At 41.5% G+C, this 24,927-nt stretch overlaps 1 protein-coding gene across 4 annotated transcripts in view; it reads right to left on the minus strand.

The window, feature by feature from the left end:
* Positions 1–354: 354 nt before the first annotated feature.
* The window catches only part of actn1 (actinin, alpha 1), a 67,866-nt gene continuing 43,293 nt past the window's right edge, over positions 355–24,927 (minus strand). Inside the window, exons 8-21 of one of the 4 annotated variants that reach the window (XM_069193405.1) lie at positions 21,792–21,877; positions 13,493–13,585; positions 12,403–12,633; positions 12,175–12,322; positions 11,349–11,499; positions 10,961–11,069; positions 10,558–10,698; positions 10,288–10,470; positions 9,955–10,089; positions 9,457–9,636; positions 8,254–8,400; positions 4,803–4,868; positions 3,013–3,171; positions 355–2,013 (exon numbers count right to left, since the gene is read on the minus strand). In XM_069193405.1, the coding sequence (XP_069049506.1) occupies positions 1,855–2,013; positions 3,013–3,171; positions 4,803–4,868; positions 8,254–8,400; positions 9,457–9,636; positions 9,955–10,089; positions 10,288–10,470; positions 10,558–10,698; positions 10,961–11,069; positions 11,349–11,499; positions 12,175–12,322; positions 12,403–12,633; positions 13,493–13,585; positions 21,792–21,877 (1,988 nt within the window). In that variant the 3' untranslated portion in view covers positions 355–1,854. Of the gene's footprint in view, positions 2,014–3,012; positions 3,172–4,802; positions 4,869–5,314; positions 5,396–8,253; positions 8,401–9,456; positions 9,637–9,954; positions 10,090–10,287; positions 10,471–10,557; positions 10,699–10,960; positions 11,070–11,348; positions 11,500–12,174; positions 12,323–12,402; positions 12,634–13,492; positions 13,586–21,791; positions 21,878–23,635; positions 23,722–24,927 lie in introns of all 4 variants that reach the window. The other 3 variants (XM_069193403.1, XM_069193404.1, XM_015351166.2) reach the window with 3 other exon arrangements.

The raw sequence follows: 24,927 nt of genomic DNA on the forward strand, positions 1-24,927 counted from the left end.
TCTACCAAAAACCTGCTTTCTTTATAGAGTAGTTTAGATCTGTCATTGTCCTGTTTTCATTTTTGTGAGAATGATTATTGAAATTTCAGTATTACCAGAGTAGAGTGGAAACTGCTACTACTTACAGTATGTAGTAGTATCTGACATGCATGATTGAACAATGTCTTATTGACAATGTCTGTCTGCTCCTTGTACCCAGTGTGGACTAATCTGCATGATGTACACAAGGCTGAAGTGTTTGTTAACAGAATTGCTCTTGAATTAAATAAAATATTTAAAATGCATCTCTGCAGAACCGTTACCATGAGTGACCAAGATGACAGTGACTTAAAAGAAAACAAAATAAGCATTACAAAACTTCAAGAGTTTTATTCTTTTGTCCTAGATATTTGGTTTCAAACTGTTATAACCCACAACAAGGCACTACAAGTACATTCTCACAAATCCTGGCCGTGCTGATGTTCAATTCTTAAAGCTTTCCTCCTGTTCCATTGCTTAGTACACACTCTAAAAAGGATTTCAAAACTCTTCCTTTCAGAACTTTTAATATTTTCCAAATTTCAGCAATGCCAATTCAAAGACTGAGGAATATCTCCAGATCCAGATATAATGTTAATTATAATAGGTTATTCTTAAGGTAGTGAAGCCAAAAACTTTAGCTATATCCTGTAACTCCATGAAAGCAGGCAGTTTATTTTGAATTGAACCAGGATGCAACTAAACAAATATTCAAGGTTTTTATACATGTACCTGTACAGTATAGGTGCATATGTATGCTGTGCTATGACCTTGTTGTGAACTGAATTAATGGCAGTTCCACTGGTAACAGACTACAAACAAGCTCCAACTCTTCCCTGACCTCTTCCTGACCTCTCATTCAGCAAATAGAACATTTTCTCTTGATACTGCCTTTCTACCCAGCCATCAGCCAGAAAGCTCTGGGCTCAGGATATTCAAATTGTGTTTATATTGAGAAACCGCTCACAAATTAACCTGACTGCATTCTCTACCATTCCACTAGCAACCAAGAAATTTAGCAGCCAGTGGTACAATACACTTATATCTGAGGTATTCATACTTTGCTGGAAAATAGACCCCTTTTCGATAAATCATTTTCAACAAGGACCTTTCAGTTTAAACACAGTATAACAGGTGTATAACTGCCATGCATTTTCCCTTGTTTTAGGTAAGCCCTGGAAAGTCTGAGGACTTCTTGGGGGTCTCCAGACCACTGACAGTGGCTCTACAGGAGCAGGGCTGGAGTACAGTACTATTATCAGTACTGTGGTACAATATCAGAAGTTTAATAACCTTGCGATCACATGTAATGACTAATTTAATTTGAACTTGAAAAGCCTCAATTTGTAGTCAATTTAAGACTGAAAAGGGCAAGGTTAATTTTTAGCCAAGCTTTCTTGTGTACTACCTCCCCCGGGAGAAGTTGTGTGAAAAATTGCCAGTCTATTCTACATCCAGCTTACACAGAGGGAAACACTTTGCATGGTGGGCACAGATAAAAAAAAAATAACACCAGTGGGTGCAATTTTTTTCTTTATTTTTTTCTTTAAATCAGGTGGAGAAAAATACCTTTTTTTGCTTTGTATAATAAAATATGTTAATTTTATTTTTTATGAAGAAAAAAGAAAAACTCCCCTTTCTCTCTCTCTGTAAACAGAGCTTCAGCGTGGCAAGCCAGTAACAACACAGACAGTCAGACGGGGAGGGGGGATCAGCGCAGGGGCGGGGGGAGGGTCCAGGCAGGTGGGGGGGGGGGGGATGGGATTCTTGGTTGAGGCGGTGGAAGAGGCTGGCTGCGTACAAAAAAAAACGTGCTGGCAGGCGGTGGTGAAAGGTTCAAAGGTCACTTTCGCCGTAAAGCGCGGTAGAGAAGGACATGTAGTCGAGGGCACCGGGCACGGCGTCGGGCCCAGTGTAGGGGGCCATGCGGGCGATGCAGTACTCGGCCTGGTCCGGGGGCAGCTCCCGTCGCAGCTCATCTGCCAGGATGTAGTTCTGAAAGACGGTACAGGAGAGCGTTTGACAGCATCCCACTGATGGCAAAGGAGAAAGCTCTGGGCTATGGAGTCCCACTGTCCGACAAGGAGAAAGCACTGGGCTACAGTGTCCCACTATCTGTCAAGGAGAAAGCACTGGGCTATGGTGTCCCACTGTCCCACAAGGGTGAGAGTCAAGCAGGAAATCTTCATTTCCATCATTTAATTCAAGTCTTCATTTTATTAGTCCTAATTATAGCCCTGACCACCTATATTTACAGGCATTACTGAAATGTATATTTAAAAACATATAATTCAAATTGAGGGATATGTTGTATAAGGTACTAGTAAGCCTCATTAAGTACATTGTGTACAAATATGTAGCTGTTCTTATGTTTTTTTTTTAACCTGGATTGAAAATTCATTTTTATAATAAATCACCCTGAGAAGTTTGCATTAAGGGGACTACTCAGGAGCAATATTCCCATGCTGGTGTAATGTCTCTCATTTCATCATTAAGATACACCAGGAGCAAAACCACAGAAAGACCCAGACAGCCAGCCCTCAGGGCAGCAGGAGCCTAAACCTGCACTGACACCTCAGCACCCCAACTCATCTGATGAGATCAACCATTCCTCAGACCCCAAATAAAGCTCATTCTGGATTACCTGATCTTATTGCAAAGGAATACATCCAAGACTATGGTTAATATTGATTTTATCTAACCATACATTCAATAAACTAGCTATAATAACATTTACTCATGCAGCAAAACTTGATTTCTGTTCTTTGCAGGAAGTCTTATCCTCAACATCTTTTATAAAACTTCTTTTTTTTCAGCATGGAATAAACCTATTGCGTGTTCCATGATCCTGGCTGTACATTATTACAGATGGATATAAAGAAAGACGTAAAAGAAAGATGGTTGTGCTTTTCTGACCTCTGGATATGCACCATCTAGCCCTTGCTCTTTAACCTCCGTGTACCCTGTCCACTCTGACATACGTTCTCCACATACCTTGTCTCCTGCCAACACCTTGAAAGACGCCATGACCTGGTCAGCTGTGTCGGTGTCAGCCGTCTCCCGGGACATGAAGTCAATGAAGGCCTGGAAGGTGATGACCCCAAGCCGGTTGGGGTCGACGATGCTCATGATGCGGGCAAACTCAGCCTCGCCCTGCAAAAGACATCACTGCTTTTAGCCACAAAGCCCTTAGTGGTGTGATCCAACTATTCCTGAAAGCTACACACCCACCCCCTGCCCACACATGCCCTGCCTGTTCCAGGCCACGACAAATCCTCATTAAAATTTCCACTTCAAACCAAAGATCTAGCAGAAACCTCAGTTGTGAAAGTGCTCTCTCAGCGCTGAAGTAGACCAAACCCACAGCTTTCGTTACTGCCCGATTGTCGTTCTCCACTCATCTTCCGACAGCTGCATTCCGAGCTCTGTAAATCTTCAAAGCACTAAGAGTCATTTGGAAGGCGTTACCTAGGATTGTTCTGAGCTGTGCCTCCAATAGTATTCTTTTAAGAAAAGTTTTTTAAAAAGTACTGCACGCTGATTTTAGGTGAGCAAGACCTGCATCGCACCAGGTTAGCCTTTCCAAGATTCTACATTGTGTTCAATTTATTGGGAAATGCTTATGTATTAAAAGCCATTCAAAGGTGTGTTGGCATTATGATTTCAGTCAGTCCCTGTGCTGTGGAACAGTGCAGGATAAATTCCTGAGAAAAACAATTCAGAGCTCGATTTGCACCATATACTTTATAGATACAAATGTTTGATAGATGCACCTGAGGTTTATAAGCCAAGGTTTACTTGGCAATTCTGATGCCCAGCTGCGTCTCACAGCTCTGAGGCAGTGTAATCACATTACACAAGCTATTGACCCAAATTAGATAACACAGGGCATTTGAACGCAGAAATTAACAAGCACAAACTTGAATATTTGAAGCCAATTAATTTTGCCTGTTCTCCTGATATTGCGCTGTTGCCTCATTCTGTTGGTTTTAGAACGTCATACCGATGATGCAAAAGGTCCTTCATTGAAATACTAATGAACAAAATACCATTAGAATCAAATGCTGATCAACCCCCATGGTCTCTAAATGCAAGGTGGGCGTATAAGATCTAGGCAACTGCAACCAATTGGTCTTTCCATTAAAATCATATTTCCAGATTTTCAAGCCAGAATAAAATGCACTGTAAAGGGAATAGTCTGTAAGGAGACAACACCACCGTTAATGGATCAAATCAGCATTCCACCAGTTACATGATCTCTCTTGTGCACTGATTTATTCTGCTTAGGGCCACTTAACTAGAATGTCCTTCTCTCCCCAAAACTTGTATTTGTTTTTATTTCAGTCTTCCTTAATCTGTCTCACATCACCCCGTCAGCCTCATATATATGCAGCATACAAAGAACCAGCTGCTCCGACAGATGGCTTAGCTGGTTCTGGGGTATTCGGAAACTTGGGAGAGCATTCTGATGGTTACTCCATTTACTGATCCAAAGCAAAGGAAATATGAACAAAAGCTTGCACAAGTGGAACACAAACCACTTAACCCTTTAACGGCTAAAGTAGCATTTGGAGACCCATGAAAGAGGCAGATTCCAGTTGCTTGCACTTTGCAGAGTGAAGGAGTGATGATAACATTGCAGTTCCTATCTCGTAAATGGACAACACCTCAGAGTCTCAATAGTGATTGACACATAGGTAATGTTACATCTGCATTCTTCCTTGAGTGCTCTAGTTTCAGAAGGAGTCGTGGACGAGGGGCTTCAGAATGAGCAGCAACTTTACCAGGTTGTAACCCATGGAGATGAGGCAGGTGCGGAAATCTTCGGCATCCATTATCCCCGTTCTCTTCTACAGAGGTGGTAGGAGGGGCATGACAAACCAGACGCAACATAGGAAGGAGGAGGGGATTGTGTGGATAGGGGGTCCAGACATCGAAGAGCGCAATAGACGTGGGGCACGTTTATAGAAAAGCAAGAGAAAGTGCCCGGAGTGTGGGGGGAAAAAAAAAACAACAGATTTGAAGGAGAAGAAAAGAAGAGAAAAAAAATCATCAGAAAGGTTAAAGAATGTGAAGAAGCAGAGGGGGGAAACAGCCGAAATTTGAAGAAGAGGATATCGAAAGTGAGAGAGAAATCAAGACGGGGAAGCAGGGAAAGTAACGTGGATGAATGGCAAGTTTTGAAAAGAACAAGGAGAGAACAAAAGGGAATTGGGGACCACAAAAAAAAACAAAAAACAGAGAGGTAGTTAAATAAGGAGGCCGCTCGGGGTGGGAGGAGGGTTTTGCAGGGTACCTGTGCATCGTTGGCGATATCGAAGCCCAGGCTGATCAGGCAGGCCTTGAACTCCTCAGCGCCCAGCGTCCCGGAGTGGTCCTGGGCAGCCAGAGCGTCGGGCAGCAGGGTGTGCGCCAGTGCAGGGGGGCGTCGAGTCGCAGGGCATGCACATGGGGCACGGTGAGGGTGAGGAAGTGCGTCATGCAGGTTGAGGAGGAGGAGGAGGAGGGGGGGGGCAGGGACAGGGAACAGGGGCATGCACCAGAGACAGAGACAACAAAAAAAAGTGCACACACATTAGACCTTGCAGTGGACATTCACAGCAGCTCCACAAGAGGCTCAACTGAATTACACATGAATTAATGTGCATTAATGCGGTGGCGGGCAGACGAACCGTCGTGTGAGGTTAATATGTACTTGTGCCGCAGATTCGGCAGAGAAGGGAAACCTCAGGCTCAGGTCAGAGAAAAACAGACAAAACTGCATTCAAGATGCACCTCGATTCAAGATATTAATTTCTGCTTGACTGTAAGGTGAAAAGCCAGTTCAAATCCTTTTATGTTAAGAAATCAGGCAGATAAGAGCAGCAGACCCATTGCTTGACTCTGGATGCGACTAGATTAGCTGACAGGATGAATTTTTGCATTACTGTCAGACACCTGGACATAAGAACATGTATTCTGTGATTGGTGTTCAAATTCCTATATCATATACTGTACATTCTGTAGTTAAATCCATTTTTGTTCGTCTTGACATTTATGGTTGCAGATGAAGCTGAAGAGGGCTATATTAGGACTATATAAATGACTGTACCTACAGTAGAGCACAGCAGGAGAAGATACCTTTGTATGTTTGTTTTTGCTCTCTGGAAAGAACCTTCATAAGAATAAATTAATTTCAAAACTTGAGTGAGCTACGCTGTCTTTAAGCTCAAAATGGCCATCCATCCTGTAAGTTTAAACCTCAATATTTATTTTCTGGTTTTCATCTGTCATTATATTTTTTCCTAAAATACTCTGCTGTAAATGGCAGTTTTGAAGGGTGTACTGTAAGTAATTGTGCTTTATCTCAAAAAGAAAAATGAACAGGGTGTGAGGTCATCAGAACATCTAGTCTGGCTGGCATTGTAAGCAAGTGCCAGTACAGCACTTCTGCAAGCCCGTGCCCACTAGAGCAGTACTGATGCCCAGATCGCTCTGTTCTGCTGACATCTCTGCTGTTGCTCTGGATGGTAATCCTCCAGAATCTTCCACAACGGCCACCTAGAACTTGCTAAAATTACAATGTTTATAATGCTTTTACAAAGAGACATGGTTACTCTCTGCTCAAAATATTAGGAATCCTACATTGTGAATGCCTTTGAACAGCTGGAACAGGATGTGAGAAGATTTATTCCTCCAGATTTGGAAATATTTGCTGTCCAGTTTCAGTCAAAACTTCCAGGAAGATGACCTCCATTTGAGGTGGTAGTGATTGCAATGGCTGGTGGGACTGAAACACAGGTGTCATCGGTTTTTCCATGTTTTGAACAGGAGTGAAAGCTGGTTTTGGAGATTTTCCCCCCCACAGGAAGACACTATTTAATTTCACGTGGGGTCCCTAATATTTTTGCCCATGGCTATTTAGGTATGTAGCTTTTTCAATTTAACCAATTATCCTAAATTTAAGTTTAAGATCTCTTTTGTCAGACCAAATCATACAGCCTTTGAGAAATATACGGCCTGCTGCTCTTTTTTTCCCCTCTATGGATTTAATGTAATTGGTGTCTTAAATAAGGTTTAAAAGAACCTTGTAGCTTTTACTAAACAGAACCTTATTCGCATATATAAGCCTGTAAGATGTTATCTGACCTTCATCAGAAATAACAAAACCAGAACTAGAATTAGAATCCTGAGGTTTGCCTTTCCAGTTGAATTGGTGGATTAGTGTCACCCTCTAATAAGTCATGGTGCAATACAGAAAGCATTTTTATATTAACATTACACCACCCTTACACAGCACTTAGGGGGGGCTTCAGAACATAAACAAATTATTCTCAAAAAAGTGCCGACACCTATTCATGCTTGTAAAAAACACCTACAACTACAATTAAATAGTAAATTTCTAGACTGAAGTAGACTCATTCCAAGAACCAAATACAACTGAAGCTTGAAGCCTGTTGTTGTAGCAGTGCACTAATAAACATTTATAAACAGGGCAATTCCAACTTGCACTCAAAAACAATCACAATCGCAAGCAGAGAGGTCTGAATCAAAACAGGGACATCAAAAAGAAAGTTCCAGGTCGCTAGGCTTCCAGCTCTCCCTTGTGTTACACACAGGTAAAACCAAACTCCTGCACACTGCCCATATCAACTCACCGACACTAGCTCAATCTCCTCTTCGACACATCTAAACACGCAGAGAGAACACACAGACATGTAGGGCAGGTGCTACCATACCATCATTTCACTTGAATAAAATAAGTTAATCATAGAATTTGCTTGTAAACGAGATTCATTGCACAGGAAAGGCCATTCCATACCAAACCAGGACAGGAGTATCATTATGATTGAAATTAGAATGAAAACAAGTGCACTGAGCTCTCTGCCTTCCAGTAGAGACTGCCTTACATACAGTAAGGTTTGTCATGCAGATCAATGCCGTGTATCCACAAAACCTACAAAATCAAACTCTCTCAAAAGTAAGAGTGTCTTATCTTGGTAAGGGAAAAAAAATTACCAGTGCTGGATTCAAAATTGTAATGAATTACTCGGTCTGTGTCAACAAGTGTCATATCATTTTCTAAGAAGTATCTACTATCATGTTGGTCACAGCTTGAATAATGAAGGCTACAATTATCTTTAACAGCGAATAAACTGCTTAATCCCTTCAACACAGCCCTACACACACACACACTCACTCCCTTTTCACAGAGAATCCAGCCACCCCCTGCCCCACCCCCGGCCCTGGACTCACCCTGTCGAAGTGGTTGAAGGATGCCCTGAACTCGTTCATCTGGTCCTGGCTGATGCCCTTGGCGTCGCGCGTGAGGATCTGGTTCTCAATCTCGTTGATGGTGCGAGCGATGGTGGTCAGGAGCTGCTCCCAGCCCACGCGGATGTGCTGGTGGGAAAGAGGCAGAGCACAAGGGTTCAGCAGTGGGGGAAACTCCTGCATTTCACCACAGTCTGTGACATCAAGATTACAAAAGAGAGGAGGCAATTTGGCTCATCAAGCCTGTGTGGTAGTTATTAGTTAACTGATCCAAGGATCTCATCCAGCTGTTTCTTGAAAGAAACTAGGGTATCAGCTACAACCACATAGCTGGGTAGTTTGTTCCATACTCCCACAACCCTTTGGGAAAACAAGTGCCTTCTGTTCTCACTTTAAAATACATTTTCACATAGTTACCACTTGTGTCCTCGGCTTTGTGTTTCATCTTTTATTTTGACAAAGTCCATTGATTTTGCCTTCCCTTTGAGGATTCTGACTACTTGTATCAGCTCCCCTCATTGTCTTCTCTGTTCAGCATTAAACAGCTTCAATTACTTCAGGCTGTCAGTGTAGGATATATGTATATGTAAAACATTTCTTACCTATTTCATGTTCATACATGTTTAACTAGAAGCTGATATAAAGGCAAAATGAATATGTACATATTTGTATGTGTATTTAGCCGAGACCCCAAAGTTGTGTGTCTGCATTTAGGTCTCTAGAATTTCCCTATAAATAAGACAGCATAATGGCACATATCACTCTTTAATGTGTCCATATATTCAGTTATTTATGTAAAGGTAGAGGCACGCAGGTGTGTGCAAGTATGTGTTGGCTTGTACGTATCTTATCTCTGCAAAACGGACAGTATAAATCATTGGATTGCACTTATAGTGCATTATAATGTACTCTGGTTGTTTTTAATATATGTTAAAATTAGCCGAATAGAATGGATTTATAGTAACCTTCATGCACAGCTTAAATCATTTTTGTGTAAATTAAATCCCGAGGTACACAATTACCTGGTGGTTTCATCTGCAGCTTTGGAGAATGAATGGAATTTGGCTAGAGTGCTCTCAGATCACGAAAGTTTGCCACAGTCCTCTTTGCCATGTTATAGGAAACGAGTTGGTGTTGAGATACAAGTTGTGAGAATCCATGAAAAGAGCTACACAACTTTCATACCTCCATGGTGTAATTGGTGTGCTTGTTGTCAAAAATGAGGGCTTCCTGAATGAGCTGGTGGTCTCCCTCCAGCTGGTCAATCTTTGGCTTGTAGTTGATTATGCTCTTCTCGTACTGGCGCAGGTGGTTGAGCTGGTCCTCCAGCGTGCCATGCATCTCGATGGAAATGCGCCCGATCTCCTACATGGAACAAGACATTGGCTGTCAAAACCCTTAGCAGCCATGCTCAGGAAACCTATACTATCTCAATTCCATTTCCCTTAATCTAGAAGGAAAATAAATAAAGCTGTATATCATACACAGTTTTATATGGTCAGTCGTGTCCTGTATCCTCTCTCAAATTTCAGTTTTAGTTTGGTATACCTTGGTCTCTATTTTGTCATATGCCTCCCATCAGATGTCTCATAGGAGAGGGATCAATGCCTGTATCCGCCTAATGGGGGACTGTGCAATCCTACATTTCACTACAGGCGTCCAGGAAGAAGCAATCAGGCTCACCTCCATCTTGGTCTGGATCCATGGCCCAATGACATTGGCCTGGTTGGCGAACTGTTTCCGCAGGCGTTCGTTATTCTGCTGCCGGGTATGCTCTTCTATCAGAGCCTGGTCCCTCTGAGGTACCAGCTGTCGGACCTGTCAGGGCAGAAGCAGGGGTAAGGGAATTGGGCATAGATACACATGTGTACACAGGAACAAACACATACAGTACTGAATTGCAGAGAGTCAGTTAAACTACAAAGGGGTAGGCAAGGTTAATATTGATTTAGCTCACAAGCCATTGATACAATTCCTGTAATACACAGGCACACACAGGCCTGGACGCTGCAGTACCTTATCCCACTTGGTGTTGATCTCCTGGGGGTTGATTGTGGTGTAGGGGTTGGTGCCAGCCATGTTGACATGGTAGGTCTGGACAATCTTGCTGACCTCATTGTGGATGCCCAGAATGGCCTGACGCTCCTTGTCTGCCTCAGGCAGTGTGGCCTTGAACTGGTCATGAGCTGTGCTGAGCCCCTGAAACCAACACCAAACTCACGTAAATTTCGCCCCTTGACATACGCTCTGCGATTTCCTTGGTTTGGAAGAGACCCCCTAACTCACCTGGATCTCCTCAATGGTGTGGACAATGAAAGTGTCCTGCAGATCCTCCATCGCCCCTTCCATCCAGTTGTTGAATGGCGCCGCCCTTTTGGCAAACTCCAGGTACAGCTGGTCAATGGTCTCCAGAAGCTTCTCGGTTCTCTACAAAAGTGAAATATGTCAGAAGGGCAGAATCTGCTTTTTTTCCCCCCTATATCAACTTGTTTGATAGTGTGGGCAATGAAAACATTCTGCAGGCTCTCCAACTCATTCAAGAAAACCACTGTATCTGGAGGAAAGCTTAAGGCAGCCACAGCCATCTCCAAAAAACTTGCTAAGTACCCTAAGAATTTAGGATATGAACTCTTGCGTCACATAATACAGTAACTGGGGAAAAAGGTGGATAGTTTTAAAATGGCCTCACCTGCAAGGCCTCACTGCGCTTCTGGGTCAGAGACCCCAGAGAGTCCCACTGGTCACAGATGCGCTGACAGCGGGCGTTGACACTGGGAGAGTCATAATAGTCCAGCTCACTACAGAAAGAAACATGTTAGGATAAAAATAATCAGTTAAGCAGGACAAAAGCAATCCAGCACAATACACCGCATCAACCATTGCTGCATCAGGAACAACCACAGGAAAGCAGTTTCTTAAAGAACTCTGTTTAAATGAAAATACCTTTAGGTCTGGAAGTAATAAAATAACATGCTGCTGAAATTTGCTAAGGGTTGAGAAAACAAAAGGGTTTATCAGCAGTGAATTTATAGGTTAAAAAAATGAAAGGTATGACCACAGGGTTATCCAGCTCTTACTTGAGCTCCTGTGCAATGGCGGCTATCTGCTCGACTCTGTCCTGGTGAGCAGCCAGGTCGCTTTCGAAAGCTTCATGTTTCTTAAGCAGAGCTTTGATCTCGGACAGGGAGGCAGTCTCATAATCCTTCTGCTGCAGCATGTCCTCCTTGCCTGGAGAGGGAGCCAGATCACACAGCTGTTAGGTCTATAGCCTTGAAACTCAGTATTCTCATTCTCCAATAATGCAGGTGTTGCAATACTAATGTTTGCATCATAATATTCTGAAAAGGAAACTTGGTTTACTCCCCTCAATTTTCTGTAATCCAAGCTTCTGCTTTTGAATGTGTACAAATATTTCAAGAAGGCAGACAGAAATCACTAGGGCCCTGGTCACCTTTAACACCCCCTTCAGGAATAACTTGAAACCCAAGAGTTACAACACTGCTTAGCTAAAAAAGGTATTACTGTGAAACACTTTGGAAAGTAATGTTCATATGCAAAGCGCAAATGTAAATGTAACTTGCAAGCATACTTGCATTTATAACACATTTGTAAAACCAGCCTCTTCATCGTAGTTTGCAAAAGGAGAAGAAGCTCTTTGTAATGGGAATTCAATGTGAAACATTTAGATTCTCCTAAATTTGCATCCTGGATGACTGATTAACACACTTCATAACCTCACCGTTCTTATCATGAAGAAACCTGCGCCAGCTTTATGTGGTAGCATGATACATGAAGAAGTTTTGAATGGTCGATTAAAATGAAGAATTTCATGACTGAGATCTCGGTCGGTGCAGTTAACTCTTGCACACGCACGGCACACATTTATTGATGAACAAGCTGTACCTTCGGTCCAGGCCTCGTGGATGGTCGCTTTCTGCCTGAACTTCTCAGCCAGGTGATCGAGTCTCTCCAGCCTGCGGATTTCGTTGAGCAGCCACTCCTCATAGCCCTTCTCTGCCTGCTCCAGCCCTCCCCAGGCGTTATTAATGTCCTGGAAAGGAAACCAAAGCAGTTGGTGTCGTGCTTCTCCCAGAGGGGCACCTGTGTGGGGTTGAGGGAGAGCATACTCACAGACACCATGCGGCCTTCGGAGGGCATGAAGGCAGGTCTGTTGCTGAGGCGCAGCTTGGTCTGCAGGGTGTTGAAGTTGATCTCCAGCTGGCACTTTTCCTGGACCTTGGGGGGCTTGTGGAGCCTCCTGTAGTCCCGGAAGTCCTCCAGCTTCTGTTGCATGGCTTGCATCGTGTTCTCCGGGGCTCGGTTCTCCAGCCATGGGATGGTGCGTCTGATCCACTCGAGCAGCTGAGTAATTTTCGGGAGGGGGTGGGTTGATCATGTTAACGAGGGAAGACATGAGACAGTGTGCCAAAGTTAGCATGAGAAAGAGGGCAGAGGCTGTGTGTGAGAGACGCAGGAGAGACAGAAATGTAACGGTGTAGTTGGGGAGGAAGGGACTGTGGGATAACCAACATCAGGGTACAGCAGAGCCAGGATATCTGCAGGTGTTCATCCCAACTTGGCTCTTCAGCTCCATCACCTGGTTATCAACTTAATGTAAACAGCTTTTCCCAGCTCCAAAATAGGTGTACTTTTTGCACTACAGTTCTGGATCTTGAACTTTTTAGGAAGGTGTCCTCATGACTCTTGCTAAACCAAAGTTTAGGACCAGGGTGATCAATCCTGGTACTGGAGGCTCCAGGGTGTCACAGTTTCATTCCAGCTGAGCTCTTAACAACATTAAGAAGCTCATGATTGGATTAATACTTAATGGGACCAACTGAACTGAACTTCTCACAGCTCATCAGGTCCTGGTGCTTTGGGGAGATCTAGAAAACCTGCAGACACACTGGCTCTCCAAGACCTGGACTGTTCACTAGAATAAAGACTAGAACATCTGACTTTTCTGACGGAGGAAGAGTCAGAGAAAACTGGATGGAACCTTAAGAAGGAAAGTGGGCAGGTGGTTGCCCTTCAGGAGAGAGACGGTAAGACTACTTTACTCCTGGAAACAAGTTGTATAAAAGAGTGGTACTCTGAGGCCAAAAAAGCGCAAAGTAAATGCAGCTGACATCACCATACATTCACAGAGGTAAAGGCAGAGAAGACATATGCAGAATTAATTGAATGCAGGGTGATGAACTGTTGAAGACTGTCCACTCACATCGCTGGCCAGCTTCTCATAGTCCTCCATCAGCTGCTCGTTCTCCTGGTTGACTGCCAGCACCTTGCAGATCCGATTGGCTGCCGTCTCGGCCTGGGGGACAGAGGCAGAAGGATTAAATGGTCAAGCAAGGCACTGGAATTCTCCTAGGCTTGTAACAAGTCTTATTAGCCAGTCAATTCCAGTCTTTTTTTAATAAGTCATTTTACTTTGGCTTCCGATTCTGAATAATCCATAATTATTTCTTTAAACAAGGAATATCCCTCAAGAGAGAGATAAAAGTTGCATATTTCCCAAAGTATTGCTGAGGACAAGGATTTTGTGCTTCTGTCCCTGGAGATACAGTAAATATGGGGCACCTTGCTTTTGCCTTCTATTTCTTTTCTTTTAAAAAAAAAGAAACAGCTCTTTCTGAAAGAACAAAGAACAGGGTGATTTTGTAATAGTAAACGTTCAATAACCAACTGTTCTTTTCTTCATTTTTAGCCATAGGAAAAGCAAGTAATTTCCTTTAGTAGCAGCAGTAACGCATCTGTAACTTAACAACCTGTATACTTTTATTTAATAATAATAATAAAAACAAGTGCATCTACGGACAGAATCTCAATTTTTGCCAACAAATGGGCAAATACGGATAGAAAAACCAAGATTTGTAAAATCTGTCAAACTTGATCACACAAGTGCAGCCAACATGTACGGTGGATATGAAAAGTCTACACACCCTTATTGAAATGGCAAGTTTTTGTAATGATAAATCATGTCAGACATTTTTCCATCTTTAATGTGACCTTGCAACTAACAAAATTCAAGTGAAAAACAAATTACTAGGAAAATTAATTGAAATTAAAAAAACCTACAACACCCTGGTTGCATAAGCGTGCACTCCTCCCCGCCTCAACTAATACTTTGTGGAAACACCTTTTGCATTTATTACAGCAGTAAGTCTTTGTGAATAAGTCTCTATCAAACTTTGCACACCTGGACTTTGCAATTGTATCCCTTTTTGTTGCAAAAAAGTTCAAGCTCCTTCACATTGCGAGGGGATCTCCTGTGCACTATATTTTCTATGGGATTGAGGTCTGGGCTCTGACTGGGCCATTCCAAGACTTTAATCTTCCTTTTCTGAAGCCATTCCTTGGTTGAGCTGGATGTGTGCTTTGGGTAGTTGGAAGTTGAAATTCCTTTTCATCTTCAGCTTTCTAACAGAGGCCAGCAGGTCTTGTGCCAAAATATCTTGATATTTGGAGCTAGTCATTATCCCATCTTGACTAGAGCCTCTGTCCCAGCTGAAGAGAAGCAGCCCCAAAGCATGATGCTTCCACTACCATGCTTCACAGTAGGTATTGTGTTCTTCGGATGATGAGCTGTGCTGTCTTTCCACAAAACAGATCTTTTAGAATTAAGGCCAAAAAGTTCACCCTGTGTCTCATCAGATCATAAGATATTTTCCCACATGTTTAAGGGTGACTGAATGTATTTTTTTTCCAAACTTTACATGGGTTTGGATGTTCTTTTTTGTGAGAAATGGCTTCTGTCTTGCCACCCTACCCCATAGCCCAGACATGTGCAGAATACGGGAGATTGTTGTCACATGCAAGGAGTGACCAATACCTGCCAGAAATTCCTGCAGCTCCTTTAATGTTTCTGTAGGCTCTTGGTAGCCTCCCTGATACGTTTTCTCATTGTCCTGTCATCAACTTTGGAGGGTTGTCCTGATCTTGTCAATGTCCCTGTGGTGCCACATTTTCTCCACTTATCGATAGTCTCCACAGACCATGCTCCATGGTACATCCAATGCCTTTGATATTCTTTTATAGCCCTCTCCTGATCGGTACCTTTCAACAATAAGATCCTGTAAATGTTTTGTCAGCTCCTTGCGGACCATGGCTATCCCAGTCGGATGCAACCACGAAAGTTTCAAGAAAATCCTACAGGAACAGCTGATTTTTATTTGGGGTTAATCACTTTCATTGACGGCAGGTGTATGCTACTTACCTTTGGACATGATTCTGAATGTGATTGGTTAACTCTGAACACAGCTACAGCCCCCATTATAAAAGGGTGTGCACACTTATGCAACCAGGGTGTTGTAGGTTTTTTCATTTCAATTATTTTTCCTAATAATTATCTATTTGTTTTTCTCTTGAATTTTGTGGTTGCAACGTCATATTAAAGATGGGAAAATGTCTGACATGACTTGTCCTGAAATCTGGCTTTACATCACAAAAACCTGCAATTTTAATAAGGATGTGTAGACATTTTATATCCACTGTAACTAATTGTCTAAACATTTCCATGAACTGCTATACTGATGAAGCAAAACTTTGTGTTTTATATAGGGATCTGTAAAATTAATAGTGTTTTATGAGGTACAAATGTACACAGGTTCTCAGCATTTGTTTTCAGGGCTGCATCTTGGCATTTTCTAGGTGAGCGACAAAACAACTGTTTTGTTTTCAGAAACAACTCTTTCTCCTTAAAGTTTATGCTCTAAACCTACAGATTACATACAGGATATGGCTGTTTGGTACAATGCACCACAGCAACTTTCAACCTCAACCTGACTAAGAACGGCCTGATTACATTTTCAAAACAGCTCAAATGTTGTAATCTAATGCTAAAACTGTAAGGAACTGTTTTGCATACATCTTGCACTGGTATGAAAGACAGTGGTTAACAGTGCCATTTCCCTTAAACTAAGGTCTATGCTTTTTGAAACACCCTTGAAGCTAAGCATAACTTAAGAGGACACCGAAGATAGTAAATCTTGGGGTATTCAGTTTGAGCTTCATATTTTAGATTTTGGAGAAATTTGCAAGATAAAGCTTTAAGAGCACAAATTACTTGATTTTGATTAAAGAAGCCTGAAGTAAAGTCTAGTTAAAGTTCAAATTAAGTTCTAGCAGTTCTAAAACAGAGAAACATTTAATTATAAACTTGCCTTCAGCCAGCACAGAAGGCACAAAGGGGAAATAAAAGATGAAAACTGAAGAGAGGGTAGGTAATAGAAGGTTGCAGAGCCCAGAACTTTTAGAAGATGGAAAATGTTAGTTAATAGCTGCTCCAATGAGCAAATTCATACAGGCAACAGCTGCACTACATTGTATCTGCCAAACTTTGGTTTTACTTTCGTAATTTTTGAGTAGTGTCTTTCAAGGCTTTTCTCTGAGATAGGAATGCACAGCACACAGAGACTATAAAAGTGCTTTCCGGTAACAAGAAAATACATGATCAGATCGACAGACTTTTATTCAGGGATTAAACAAAACAATTTACCCAAAATCCATGGAATTAGAACACAAACTCTTCCTTGCTTCTGCCAATACTCAATTCATTTCAGAATAGTTCCATTTTTCAATTTCTACTGCAGTGCATTTACTTACAACAAGTAGCTATTATCCTTTCCATCACTGTCACATGTTCAGTTGCAGCTCATATCTAAATTGTACACTTCTGTAGTATTAATTCAACCAAATGAATTTGACACTAGAAATGTGACTATTCAAATCTGACCATATGAGCAGACAGCTTTTTGGCGCTATCTGGCAAACTGTATCACTTCGACATGAAAAAGGACTAAAAAAAAGAAATGAGGATACACTCCAAAAGGATTCCACTGCCCTGGCACTGCTGGCAGGAGTAATTTTCCGAAAACTTTGATATTTGCATTAACAGATGTTTATTGGCTGCATGACATCCCCATAAAAGATCAATAATGTGAAGTTCTCAAATACATGACTACTTAGGTACAACAGGCAACAGGGATTTAATCAATAATAAAATATGTTTCTGGATCAAACTAAATCAGTCACCTTTTACTTGTTGGGTAAAACCAACCTCCACAAACTTTTCTGGATTGGAATTAAGTTTCAGGTCATTAACATCAATTACATTCTTTGATAACCTGAACTCACACAATAAAAACAGACTGATAAAGACAGTAAAGGTAGGCAGCAAATGTATCGAGCAGCTGTAGCTGACAGACATCTCAACCAAACATTTTGAGCACCTTCCGTAAAGACATAAATATAGACTACAGTACCAAAATTTAAATGCAACAGAACTATGTTATCATTTATTCATATGGTTATTAACCTCCTTAATGTGGACAACAGATTTTTATATTTTAGATGTGTCGCACAAGTTCAAAGAGGTGTATTATGCTGTAGGTTTAGCTTTTCCCCCACAAGGGTAACTATCCCTGTTAGCACACCTGTCCAGGTCTGAAATCCTGCCACCCCCTCCCCAATTGGAAAGGGAAGAATTGGTGTTCACCTCTCGCTGTGTCCCATCACTAGTGTGTGCAAATACCTCCATGTTAGACTCTCAGAACTCAGTCATTGTTAAGGTGACTGGAAAACTCATCTGTTGTGTACCAGAGCAAAGCAGCTGTTCCACCCTAGCACTGCAGATTCCAATAAGAAACTACTGCATTCAGATGTAACATCAAGTTACAAATTAAAATTAATTTGATAAACACAGGGGAAGCTGAGGCGACTCATGTTAGGCTCCACACAACAAATCTGTAGCCAAAATGTAGCATGCTGTGCCAAGCAGGTACCAAACTTTAAGGGAAGACTGGACTCCTTACACACCCAAAAACAAAATCAAACACTTTTTGCAATTCTCCAATTTCTCATCATTTAACAACAGCTCGCCCACTGTGTTCTATATCTCTGCTGACAACCCCTATGTGCAGTTTTACACCTTTGTTGTGCCAAAAAGTGAGATCTTTTCCTGCTGTTCATCTGTTGCTTTACTTTATCTGCATCATGCACTAGATTTCCTATTGTCTTGTAACACTAATAAAAATGAAAAAAAATAAACCTTGTATTTATATAGTGCTTTTCATCCCAAAGGATCCCAAAACACTTAACCCAGAGGCACCCACTACATCTTCCACTGAAAGTTAAAGGGAAAGGCCCCCCCATCTGTGTGAAGAGCAACAACCATTACACAACGTTAATTGTAATTTTGTCCATCCCCAGTATATAGCAGATCAGGTGGAGAGGTGAGAAAATACTTCATCAATAGAATTGACAGGGAGCACAAGACAGGCCAGACTATAAAACCAAGAGTGAATTTAGCCAGGATACTGGAGTCAATATCTGTATGAAGAGAAACATGAGATGACATCTTTCATCACCGAAGTACTCTTAACTTTGATTTAATGTCACTGCCTTATTATTTCACTATGAGATAATTACCACTATGAAATCATTATACTTTATTACACAAATATGAATTATTTTAAGTAAGTTGTCTCAGATAAAGCAGCATATAATATTACAGAATAATGATTTTGAAAAAACAGAAAACAGATTATAAAGCTTAGTGACTGTTTTTGTTCTGCTGAATCTAAAGAGTAATTATTAGCAGCAACTGCACAAAAATGACAATTTGGGAAATAAGACTGAAAACACTAAAAAAGGAAGGTCCTAGTGCCTTCGACGTGAGGAAAAGTCAGGCTTTGGGTTGCGTAAAACGAGAAAAAAAAATAATACACTCCTTCTGGACTTTTATTTATTTGAAACATTTGAAATGCTTAACTTCTAAATAAGGAATTTTACTTCCATGAAATATTATATTCTCATCTGAATTTCTGTGCCGAAACTGAGTGATTTGCTTTAAACATCACTCTTTGGAGAATTTTTTTATGCAATCAAGACTTTCAAATGCTTGAAACATCTGGAAAGAATCTGTGGGATTAAGTCAGATGGCTTTTTATTAATTTGGAAAAGCTACCAAGCTCAGAGTTTAGCGATACAGGATTGTATTTGTATTAGTCTTCGGATGAGCCTCAGAAGACTAAAGAAACAAAGAGAGTGGGTAACTTAATGGATAAAAAGAAACTTAAATTTCTTGAAAATCTATTTACTTTCATCAAATGATTTGTTGTTGGATAAGTGTCCAGCGATTGTCCACCATTCTACTTGATCAAGTTCTGTCAAGTTGGTTGGGCAGTAATTTTTTCAATTTTCTCATCATAAAATTCTAAAAAGGACACAGATATGTATTTTGACTGGGCACTCAAGGACATGTACTTTCCTATTCTTAAGCCACTCTAGTATAGCTTCGGCCTTGCACTTTGGGTCATTGTCCTGCTGAAAGGTGAATTTTTGTCTGAGTTTTATGTCTTTAGCAGACCAAATCAGGATTTCCTCTAAGATTTGCTTGTTGTTTGCAACATCCATTACCACCCCCCACCCTGTCAACTTCTTAGACCCTGCTGATGAGTAGCAGGCCAACAACACAATACTGGCACCATCATGCTTGACAGCAGAAATGGTGTGACCATCTACACTGCCAGGTTGAAGGAACTAAACCCCTTCAGTCCTGAAGAGAAAAAATATTGAGAAGACCTGATACAAGTAATCAAACTTACTCAAAGGTAATGACCAAGACAATTCAGAAGAATTTCACTGTATTAATATTGAGCCAGTCTCACCAGACGGTGCCTGGGTGGTACAATCCACCCATTTATCAACTCCATCATGTTCAAAGGGACATTCAGCGTCTCCTAAACACATGTCCTGTATTCCATTCTCCAGACCTATGCATTTCTACAACTTTCTCACCATGTTGTTTTGAAATATCCTTGGTCTTCATGATTGAACGTTGCAAAGATGTGAACTACTATAATTACACTTAGAAGGCACTCAATTAATTTTGCGACTAGCCCAATTATTAGCCAAGTAATCTTGCGCCCCTGAACTAATTCAGGGTTGGCAGAGCAAATAGGGGAAATACTTTTGAGATTAACAAATTAATTTTGGACTTTTCACCCATAGACCAAAAAGAGAACAGCACTTATGGTGGGGGGCTGGCTTGTCACTACTGCTAGATGATTCCATGGAGAAATGCCACGGGATCAGCATCTTCTAATGGCCTGAAAGTCTCATCTTGCTCGTATTTTGTTTGCCAACCACTGCGTGCATGCCCTTGAGGTTGTCTGAATTGACAAGAGGTGAGCAAACGCCTTCAATCATGTCCCAGTTACAACAGTCATCCCTCTGGCAAGTTCACATCAGCTTTCTTTACCCATAAAATAGCACGCGGAGGAAAAGCCTGATCTGCTACTACCTTACAGTCATCAGAAATTGGGGAATATACCATGCTTTGGACTGTTTCAACTATTCTGTCTCCAAACCACTCTGCTAAAACTGAGTCACCGAACCTGCTCGATCATGCAAGATCAAGGCATTTTCTACATACTTGAGTAATTACTGCTCGCATTTTCAAAACCACCATATTGTTGTGGCAAGGAAAGATACTGTGCTGTAAATGCTGACAGATGTGGTACATGACACATTGTACAATCATCATACAGGGCCTCTTTGTTTAGAGGCCAAGAGGGCCTTTAATACAGCAGTAGCGGGTCAGGAAATCAGAGGTGTGAAACTCAAGGTCTCAGACAGGAAATACCACAGGAAATCACCAGACTCCATTTAGGAGAAAACACCCAGCATTAACGAAAAACGATGTTATTCTTCAAAAACTGGCAAGTTTAAAGAAATTAGGAATTTCGCAGACTGATTCATTGGTATTATTTATCTTTTAATACATTTCTATATTTACAATGAAAAATAACTCCTCATAAAAAAAATAAGTGTAACACGATCAGCCTTCTTTCCAAACTTTTCTGACTGAAAATAGGACCATCTGGAGTTACTAACAAGCCTGGCCTTGGCAAGAAATAGCTAAGAGCAATAGAATGCACCTGTTAGTGAATTGTCAATGAGAGTGAAATTACTCCAACAATTGTCTATAAAAATTGAAATGACTCCAATAAACGGTCTATTGAAAATGTGAGCAAAGGGTTGTGTGAGTGAGTGTTAAAAGTTAGGATAGCAATGCTCTTAAAAAACTGATTGCAATGCAGGAAAACCATTTTAGCTTTGCTGCACTGGAGCCTCTTACAAAGCAAACAGTGGGTGAAATATGTTTCAAGAAAGCGACACTGAAGACGGCAAAATGTGAAGTTTAAACAATACTAAATCCACTGGGTATTCATGATAACCCACTTCGTTTTCTACAGCAGCCTGGATCTACGGAAAACCTGAAGAGGACTAATCTGCTATGGAATGGGAGCCTTGACTACAATGTGGCCCTCCTCATTCACATTCCCCAACGAGGCCAGGCAGACAATTCTCGCATCTAATCACAGCATGGGGCACAGAGAGCCATCAGCCCTGCTTGCTGGAGTGGTGTCGCCCTCCAGGCTCTGCCTCAAAAGACCAGGAGTGCAGGCCTGGGTGTGGAGGAGGGGGAGGAGGGGGTTGAGTGGGAAGGGGCTCACCTTCTGTTTGCCTGAGAATGCGTGGTAGTAACAAGACACATAGGTCATGATGGCCTTCTCGTCTGGCCTCAGCGTGCTAATGATATCTGCGCAGGAAAGAGAGGGAGAGAAAAGAAAGAAAGAAAAAACGCGCAGAGTAAAAGAGTGCAAAGAGAAAGGCAGCAAACGACCACAAAACCAGGGAGGGAGCAGAAATCCGAGCAGTCTCCAGGTCAAAGGGCGGGGGTGGCGTGCCACAGGCTGGCTGGCCGGATTCAGTGAATTTCTTCCTTCAGAAAGTGAATTTTGCAGTGAGCCATCTTAGAGTTTAATACACAGGTGATATGTGCTGACCTCACCATTAAAATAGATCACTTATAGTCAGGAGTCATCTCTCCTAAAACACAATCTAAAGCATAAGCAAGCAACCTTGAAACATCCGATTTAAATCGCAGCCGCACCGGGCCAATAGAAACCCTGCAGTTCGAACAGAAAAACGTAGTTGTGGCATCAAGTGTTTATCCTTCTCAACACAGTACGGTACCCAGAAAACCACTTGTTAAATTCAAAACCAAATTAAAAGCCAGTAACTCCTAAGAAATGCTTTTCTTAAAAGGAAAATCCTCCTCCTTAAAATAAATAAACCGAGATCGACAAATATTTGCAGTACTTCATGGGCTCTAAGGTGACCATTCCATTATTCCATCTTAAGTTCTAATACTGTTGCATCTGTGTACCACACTGCACTCCTCCAGTTGCTGTTTTCCAGATGTGCAGTTTAAGACTTGGGATGATGTCAGCCCTGAATCCTTTATAAAGCCACTCTGTGGGTTGTCGGTCTGATTTATCCAGTCTTGCACTATCAGAAGTGGGCAGAATCTTATGAAGATCTGAACTTCACATCTGATCTTGGAATTTTTCAAGGTTCAACTCGGTTTCACAAGGCAGGAATCAAAGTTCCACCTTCTGTGCAGAAAGAATGAACCTAGCAAGATATATGGATACAATTTAAATCAAGCGTCAGCATTTCAGAAAATGCCATCTGCCAACTGGGAGCAACAGATTGTTGACAAAGCAGTTTTTTAAATGCTTTTCCTTCAACAATAAGAAAACTTTTTTTTTACTGATGATTTTATTTATTATCTCGGCACTCTTATCTGCAATCTCCTCAGCATTTTTGCAGCAAAAAAATTCCCATCACTCAATCCTGTTCTCATCTGATGATGAATGATAATCTTGGCTATAGAAGATTAAATTCTTCTGGCAAGAAAATCTTTTGAATGTGGCACTCCTTCAGACAAAAAACACCCAAACTCGTTGTACTGTATAGGAAAAAAAAAGTCACATTTTAAGAAAGTGAATTTTAGAAATATTAATCTCTCATCCTGCAATATTGTTTATATATTTGATGATTACAAGGCTTAAGTAAATGCTTTTTGAGAACAGTGATTGTTCTGAATTGGTCCATTCCAGCTCAGAAACAACTGCATCTGTTCATCTACTCATACATCCACTTGCAAGCCTAACAAGACTGCGTGTAAAAACTCTGGCATGGCTGTTTAGATCACTTCCAGTCAAATTCGATCCACCTGCCAAAAGCAGTGGGCCCAGAATAACAGAGTGAAGAACAGAATGTAGAGAAATCAAGGACAGGGGTCAGACTGGAGATTGCTTATCCCACTGGTGTGACAGTTGAGTAACCCCATCATGCAAGTTGGTGAAAAGGCCCATGCTAACAGAAGCAGAGAGTGTCCCGAAGGGGGAGGAGCTGTGAGCTGGAGGGAGAAAACAGACTGTTAAAGAGACAGAGGCAAAACCAGGTTCTGTCAGGGTGGGGGAAGGAGGAAATGTGCATCCTGGGATACCTTCTGGGCGCCCGAGAAGGCGTGGTAGAAGCTAGAGACGTAGGTCATGATGGCCTTCTCATCAGGGCGGGCTGTGCCAACAATGTCTGTGGAGAAAAAGGAGGGAAGGGAGGGGGTAGGGTGGGATGAAGGTTTGAGGCAAGTATTTTCAATTAGCTAGACGTTTCATCCATCACATCAAGGCCAGCCTGGAATCAACAGCCAGGCTGACCTGTCAAGGGCATCATTTGGCAGCATGTCTTCTGTAATACCACAAAATGAGTATCGGTTATGTAAATGCATCATCATCACCTGTCCTTTTCCACAGCACTTGTGCTCTGTGCCCTGTTTGGTTCTGCTTGTTTTAAGAAATTAATCAGATTTAATGGCTGAAAGTAAGAACCTGAAAGATTGATAATGGAAATACTGAACAGTGAACAGCAGGAATTCAATTTCTGCTGGAGGTCACATAGGTATGGTTAAGATATATGCTGGGGACTGAATGCCTCATGCCATTCTTCTCATGACATGTGGCATCGATAGAAGGCATGGAAAAACCCTGGGTCACCTCCTAGCTGCTCATATCTAACCTGTCCCAAGATGGACTGAGAACAGAGGACATGGACTGATTCTCAGAACCCCCAACTTGCTTGTGACACATGAGAGCTGGCTGGAAACAAAAACCAGGGTTAATCCAAAACAGAGAGCAGAAGAGAGAGAAAGGAAATTAACCTATTTTTGTTTAAGAAAAAGAACATCTTGATCACCACAGATCAACTTGAATTCTGCTTCCTTTTGTCTGGACACATTGGTGAACTGCCACTTTTCTATACTGGTAAAATGAACCCTTGCAAAAAATAATTTGTCTCCAAAGAAAACAGTTTCCTAGCTGTGTCTGTTCAACAGAACCCCCAAGATAGACTGTTCCATTTTGCCACCGCACGAATAATTGTGATTACACAGCTTCCCCATTAAAGTGGACATGGAAACTTAAAATCTGAAAAACAAGGGCCAAGTTTAAGCCAATGAAATTTGTTTACTGTAATTGCATTAGCAAAAATCAATGGTTCTTTGAAAAAAAGATCTACAGCAGTCTGTAGGACAAGCACAATTTCATGTTGATAAATAAAGTCAGTTTTGCATACTTAGGTAGATCATCCTGGTCTGGAAAACATCCACAAGGGAAGTAATAAAGTCTCAAAATGCAATTATCTGAAGTGTATTTTGCATTTTATTTTATTTTTATATTTATTCTATTTTCATAGAAGTCCAACTGCAGCACTGTTTAACACAAGAAAGTGTCTACTAATCTA

This window comes from Lepisosteus oculatus, chromosome 8 (genome assembly GCF_040954835.1).
Source record: "Lepisosteus oculatus isolate fLepOcu1 chromosome 8, fLepOcu1.hap2, whole genome shotgun sequence".
Classification (NCBI taxonomy): domain Eukaryota; kingdom Metazoa; phylum Chordata; class Actinopteri; order Semionotiformes; family Lepisosteidae; genus Lepisosteus; species Lepisosteus oculatus.